Raw genomic sequence first — 7,428 nt, forward strand, 5'->3', positions numbered from 1 at the left:
GGTAGGAGTGGTTTTTGGGGAGCATCTGTGCAGGTAAGAGGTGGTGGTCGACAGTGGACTGTGGAAACCCTCGACCGTCCCAGTGTCCTCTTGTCGCCCTTCCCTAATCATCAGCATAATCATCCTCATAGTCAGGCCTTGCATCTATTTATACTATCGATATGTGTGTGTGTGCGTGCGAGAGAGAGAGAGAGTGTGTGTGTGTGTGCGTGTGTGTGTGGGGGTGGGTGGGTGGGTGGGTGGGTGAGTGAGTCCGTTTAGTCTCTATCCTAATCGTCGTTATAATCATCTTCACTTCCTGTTATCATATATTACATCACTCAGACAGAGAGAGAGAGAGAGAGAGTATTCACTTCCGGCTACCATACATTACATCGAGAGAGAGAGAGAGAGATGAGGCGTGGCGCGTGTAGTGGCGGGGGGCACAGCTCCTTGGGATACATGTTCGGATTGGACGGCCGAGATATTCCTAACGCCAGCCACATCAACGGCCAGCAGCAGCAGCAGCTGCTGCTGCTGCAGCCACCGCCATGGGACCTCCATATCAATGTTTCTTCTTCGTCTTCTGCTGTGAGTAATAATACTACTAATATTATTAATAGTAATTATATGCAGATGACCACCAACACCTCGTCTGCTGATCTGGGCCCGCCCGCTGTGGGCGGCGCCCAATCAGATGGCTCTCCCGTTGAGAACAATCCGCACAGCACCATTTTGGCAGCTGGCCTCACAGCATCCCCAGGCAACAACTACCCCCGAGGAAACCAGAACACTGGCAATTTTATCACGGCAAGCACTTCTCCCTCATTAGCACCGAGCTTGTTTCCAATGAACGGTTTTGTTGTTATATGAGCTGTCACATGTTTACAATTACATTTTAGAGAGGGGGTAGCTACTTAGTTGGATGCATAGTTGACCTTCTAGAGGGTAGGTTAATTGGATGGAGGGTGGTTAACTTCCTACATCAATCTAAGCATCTTAAAAATGGAAATCAAATGGGAAAATTGAACCTTGGGCTCATAATCCTTAGGATTAGTGATTACAAGTTACTATTTATTAGGTTCGCGTGTTTAGAGTTGGGACAATTGGAGGTAAATCTTACCTTCATACATCCACACAGCTAAGCTTGAAGGCCAGGGATGCATAAAGTTGTTTTTTGTTAGCACTAGAACTCTCTCTAGTGAAGGGAGTGTGAATGAAACCTCCTAATTATGTATGTTTACCTTTGTAAACACTAGCTACCTTTAATAGGAAACAATTTATGGTATTCATCTAATGAGCTTCACTCTCCCATTTTTACTTTCCAGGATCGACCAACCACGAAAGTGCATTCACCCCCGGGGGGGATATCATCTCTTGGTTACCTTCTTGGTGGTAGTAGTAATTAAAAGTGCCATAAACTTACCCAAGGTGATCTCTATATTTGCACGCCAATCCCATGCTTGTGATTTTGTAATAAGAACTATTTCACACTTCACTTTCTCACTTACACATTGCTAGTCATGTATGATATTACAAGATGAATGGACATGAAAGAAGCCCTTCACAATATGAAGACACTTCCAATATTATGCATATTGGTGCAATTCTTATCAAGCATATCCTTGGATAGCTCCAAGGGTATTTAGTGATGCTCATCCAACACATCCTTGGATGGCTCGAAACATATGTATATTTGTTTTATGCTTATCAAGCACAAACACTTTGATGACTCTTGAATGGGGAGGAGGTATCTCCTTTTTGGTTATAATAACCATTCAAGATCTTTATCTTGAACGCAATCATCCCTAATCAAATAAGAGTAAAAGTTCGTAGTTCGGTTTTGGTAAACTTCATATATAATTACTAGTGGTGACACAATTTGAGAGGAAATTTATCACACTCGATTGAATAAAAGGTTGTCAAGCATTTTTGGATGAAATCAAATTTTCAATTAGAAGCTAAATAGTTGCATTAAAGAATTGTATATCAAGACAAATATAGCACTACAATAGAATGGAAGCATATGTATGATTGTGCATTTACTAGCACATCTGCTTCTGCATGTAAGCTCGCACGTAAAAGCACGGATGCATGGGAATCCTAGCATTGAAATAAACTTATATGGTTGTAGAAATCTCTAAGCTTTTAGGTGCAATTAAACATGAGTTTAGATAGATTTGATTCAAAATTGTGAGTGCTCATACTTTAGGATGTCTTTTCTAAAGAAGAGAAAAGTACATCACACACAAGGCTTACAACATGGACACATGTGCGCACACACATGCATACACACACACACACACACACACACACACACACACACACACACACAGACATAGAGGGAGGGAGGGAGGGAGGGAGAGGGAGAGACTTCAAGATGCTGGAATGCAAAGTCGAGGTGGGGGGCCTTTGCAGCAACAAGAGAAACCTCTTCTTGAAAGATTTGAGTCATGCTTCACTTTGTATGTTCTCATCATTGATTGTTTGCAAACTTTTCTTTTTGAAGATTTTAATTTTAATTAGAGCTTGAGCCTTCTATTCCTATTTGTTTCTCTTTAGGATTTTTGTTTTTGTTTTCTAATTTGGGTTTGCTATCTTTAGTAGAGAAAACATGTGGTTTAATGTTTGTGCAAACACAATTACTTGCAACTTAAGTGCGGCCTTAAGCATGCATGTTGTGTGTCTGCCACTATTTCTAGTTTCTACTTCTATTTCCCTTTTCTAGTTCTTGTTTGTAATTGTTTATCTGTATAAAGAAACGATCGAGTTTTCATTTAAATGTGGTTATGTGCAAGATAAGTGCAACTTCAAATGTGGAATTATCATGATGTTAAACATGGTGCTTCCTATTATAAACTTTGCAAACTTTTCAATATTCAGCAATACTCTAGTAGGTGAGATTTTCATCTGAATGAGCTTGATTACTCAATAGAACATTGTATGCATTGTAACAAGTGGGATACAAACCGACTAGGGTTTAGACACCTTGTCACATTGACCGGGGTATATAAGGTGTAAGAGCCCCAGATTAGGGCAACCAGTTATTATCAAGATCATACTCTTCACCTTCATCTCCTGCTTCCATGGCTTCCTCCTTCCATCTCTCCTCTTCCTCTCTCTTCTTCTAGTCTTCTTCCTTCTTCTTGCTCTCTTTCTCTCGCTTCAACTCTTCTCCTCTCTCCTTACAGCTTCTTTCATTACAAGTGGTATCAGAGCTTCAGGCTTTGGTCCTTTTCTTCTTGGATATCACTATATATTAGAAGATTGTGAAAAGCCTTATCTATTTGTTGATCATTAGGCCAAAGACCTAAGCTGCACAATTGGTTTGGAGAGTCAATTTATGCAACTTTGATGAAAGCCACATTTGGATATAATGTTACAAATACTAATTGGGTTGGTAGTATTTGAGATAAGAGATCTACTAGTGGTTTTATGTTTTCATTTGGTAGTGTTGTTACTTAGATAACCAAGAAATAGCCAACAATTGCATTGTCTAGTAATAAAGGTAGAGTATAGAGGTCTTGCAATGAAAGTATGTGAGGTAGCTTGGTTATGCAAGTTACTTGGCAATTTGGGGATGTAGGTGGACAAGAAGGTTATCATTTATGGTGATAATCCTAGTAGCATTCAATTGGTCAAGAACCTAGTGTATCATGCACAGACCAAACACATAGAGCTCCATTACCATTTTATTTAAGAGCCAGTTATGGCTTGCAATATTGACTTGGTTTATGTAACCATAGAGGATTAAGTTGCTCACATTTTCACCAAGGCACTGGGAGCTAAGAAGCTTAAATACTTCAAAACTATGCTTGGAGTTCAGGAGCTTATGTTGAGCTAGAGGGGGAGTGTTGAGATGCCAAAGCTATACATAAACTGGCATCCACTATGTGCCTTGGTGATATGATAGGATATTACTCGTTGGCATGTTAGGTGATTGACATAAGGATACACTAGTGATTCTGTAGTTTGACTATACCCATGTAGTTCACCGTTAGTTATGACATATTCATTATGCCACCTCTTCTTTCTTTAACAAGTTCTTACCTAGTGACTGTATGTATAGATGTGTGGCACTTTTATAATAGTCTTTTATAATGTTATAGAATTAGTTCTTTTGCATGGAAGAAGAAGAAGAAGATTTCAGCCCTATCTCTCTATGTTCTCAAGTCTCATTGCTTTTCTTTATATGCTTTTGGGTTCTTCACCTCTCTCTCCCCTCTTATCTATTTTCCTTTGTCTTGTAAACCCTTTATATTCCTGAACACTAGGTACAAAGTGGAGGATTTCTCCCTTTATTTTTAAGCTTTTTCATTTTACACAAGTGTTGGAATCCTAGGACTATTATATAACTATTGTATGCTTTTCCTTAAATACCATGTACACTCCCAAAGACGATTTCATATTGATCACAATCTACATATATATAGATGGGACATATTCTAGATAGGCTGAGCTATATATAGCTTCAACATCCCCACTCAAACAAAGGTCTCTCGGTGTAGATGAAAAAAAACCCCTAGGAAGCATAACAAAAAAACTCAAGCTCCTATAAAAAAATGTACAGACATGATCAAGAAGAATTATTGTGTGCATGTAAAGTGAATCTATGCATGTGAAGTGAAACTGAATATATATGTACAAATATAACCACCAAGAGGTTTGAGGTGTATGTACATTTGTGAAGTATATGTTGCCTACAAGGAGTATGTACAATGGCACTACAATGTCATAGTAGATTGATTCCCAAAGATTGAAGTTGACACAACTCCAAGTTCCAAGCACAACAGAGTGAAGCATGCTTCATTGAGTCCTTTGGTGAATATATCTGCAATCATCTAATCACTTGCACAAAGTTCAATCATTATCGTGCCTTTCTTTACTTCATATTAGTCATAATGATAATATACTGCAATATGTTTAGACTTGTTATATTGAATATTGTCTTTAGCAAGACTAATAGCACTTTGGTTGTCACATTGAAGTAGTGTGCTAGAAGGAGAAGGATGGCCAATATCTGATAGAACTTGTCGAGGCCATACTAACTCTCGAGCCACTAAAGATGCAACTACATATTCAGTATTTGTGTAGTGGAAACATCAATACAACATTGTTTCTTGCTAGTCCAAGAAACAAGATAAACATTGATAAAGAAACAATTTCCACTTGTAGAATGCATAGATAAGTGAGAGCTTTCCCAACCAGCATCTGTCAAGATTGCGGGAGAGAAGGAAGGAGTCTCACTTGTAGCTTTCTCACTTGCACAATGGGGAAATACACACACAGGTGGAGGCTGAAAACAATTTTTCTCTTCTTAGTTGTGTAAGCCAAAAGAACTCTAGTACAGAGAAATAGAAGAACCCTATATCTAGGTCTCAAACCAAACTCAACTAACTAAGGTGGCATACTAACTGAGCCACGAACTAGAGTAGATAAGGATAGATGTCATCTAGTTATTTTTCATGGGCGGTGTACCAACCGCATCCGCAGCTAACAAGTCGGTGACATAAATGCACAATGGTCACCCTGGCATATCACGAGTGGAGCTCGATATCTCAACACTCCCCCTCGAGCTCAATCCCAATTCCTACACACCAAGCAGGTCTCTGAACTTGCACAACTTCTCTGTGCCCAATGCCTTCGTGAATATGTCAGCTACCTGATCCTCTGTGCTGACATAAACTAGATCAATAAGACCTAGTAAAACCCTCTCCCGCACACAGTGATAATGCACCTCAATGTTCTTTGTTCTAGCATGATAGACTGGGTTATTTGCCAAGTGTATACTACTCATGTTGTCACAATAAATGACAACTGGCCCATTTGTAGGCTGATGCATATCATAAAGTAGCTTATGCAACCAAGCTACCTCACATGTAGCCATTGCTGCACCCCTGTAGTTAGCCTCTGTGCTCGACAAGGCAATTGTAGGCTGTTTCTTGCTGCTCCAAGTGGTTGCAACACTCCCAAAAGAGAACACATATCCACTGGTAGATCGTCTATCAGAAATACTACTAGCCCAATCAGCATCAGTGTATCCATGCAACTGTATCTACTCCCCAGTCTCATAAAATAGTCCATACTACAATGTGGACTTCACATACCTGAGTATGCATCTAGCCGCATCCAAATGTGGTTTCCTTGGAGCCTGCATAAACTGACTTACTAATCAAACAGCATAGCTCAAATCTGGCATGGTAATAGTCATATAAATCAAACTTCCTACTATGCGTCTGTACATAGTAGGGTCTTCAAGAAGCTCACATGCATCTGCGCTCAGCTTCACATTCTGCTCCAAAGAAACTGAAATAGGTTTACAGCCTATCATCCCATATTTGGACAGCATGTCCAATCCATACTGCCTCTGCAAGAGCCGTATCCCTCTTGGTGATCTAATCACCTCAATGCCCAAGAAATAACGCAGCCCTCCCGAATCCTTCATCTCAAACTTCTGCTTCAATAGCATTTTCACATGAAAGATATCTTCATTACTATCACCTGTCATAATCAAATCATCAACATAAATAATAAGTAGCATAATACATTTCTCTGTTTTTCTCACATAAAGTGAGAAATTTGCCTTGGAAATCTGAAAGCCAATAATGACAAGATACTGTCCTATCTTGTCAGACCATGCTCTAGGTTCTTGCTTCAAACCATACAAGGCTTTCTTCAACCTGCAAACAAACTCAAGATGAATAGCATACACATAACCTGGTGGCTGCTCCATATAGACCTCTTCTTGCAAATCACCATGCAAGAAGGCATTCTTTACATCCATCCGATGTAAAGACCATCCCTTTGATGTAGCCATAGCAATGACTGCTCTTATGGTTGCCATCCTTGCAACCGGACTGAATGTTTCTTCATAATCAATGCCATATGTTTGTGCATACCCCTTTACTACTAATCTTGCCTTGTATCTGTTCACAGAACCATCTGTATTGTGCTTCACCTTATAAATCCACTTACAACCGATTGCATTCTTTTCTTTAGGCAAAGGTACCAATTCCCATGTAGCATTTTCTTCCAAGGCATCCATTTCTTCATCCATGTCTTTCTTCCATTTTTCTTTTTCCATGGCTTGCTCAAAAGAAGTGGGTTCTCATTCCTATATCACTTTGACCATATAGGCATAGTGAATGGCTGTAAATCCATCATATTTTAGCCTATCCACAGGATATCTAGCTCTGGTAGACCTGCGCAAAGTAGGTTCACTCCCAGGTGCTCTCAAAACATCCCTGGTCTTCCTTACTCCAGGTGTAATAATAGAAGGAATACCCAACTCATCATCAATGCTCTATGGAGAGCCACTGGATTCACCATCCACATAAGAGTGACCTGCATTCACATCAAACATGGGCTGATCTACCTTCTCTTTCCCTTTTCGTGAAATCTGCATACCACTATCAGCATTGCTTTGAGAATATTCTCCTGATTTCAATC

General features: G+C 39.8%; 1 protein-coding gene across 1 annotated transcript; it reads left to right on the forward strand.

The window, feature by feature from the left end:
- The first annotated feature begins 230 nt into the window (after positions 1 to 230).
- On the forward strand, positions 231 to 1,882 carry LOC148024197 (protein SPIRAL1-like 2). Its single transcript, XM_087693828.1, has 2 exons — positions 231 to 789; positions 1,308 to 1,882. The coding sequence occupies exons 1-2, from the start codon at positions 394 to 396 to the stop codon at positions 1,386 to 1,388; spliced, it is 477 nt and encodes a 158-aa protein (XP_087549954.1). The 5' UTR covers positions 231 to 393; the 3' UTR covers positions 1,389 to 1,882.
- Positions 1,883 to 7,428: the final 5,546 nt, after the last annotated feature.

This window comes from Lygodium microphyllum, chromosome 15 (assembly GCF_053477565.2).
Source record: "Lygodium microphyllum isolate KBCC chromosome 15, Lygodium_microphyllum_v1.1.10, whole genome shotgun sequence".
NCBI classification, from domain to species: Eukaryota; Viridiplantae; Streptophyta; class Polypodiopsida; order Schizaeales; family Lygodiaceae; genus Lygodium; species Lygodium microphyllum.

What these genes read in the sequence shown, in the direction of transcription:
- LOC148024197 (XM_087693828.1), top strand. Translation starts at nt 394, where the DNA reads ATGAGGCGTGGCGCGTGTAGTGGCGGGGGGCACAGCTCCTTGGGATAC. An exon ending in ACACTGGCAATTTTATCACG is followed by an intron (nt 790 to 1,307) that starts GCAAGCACTTCT and finishes TTTACTTTCCAG; the next exon opens with GATCGACCAACCACGAAAGT.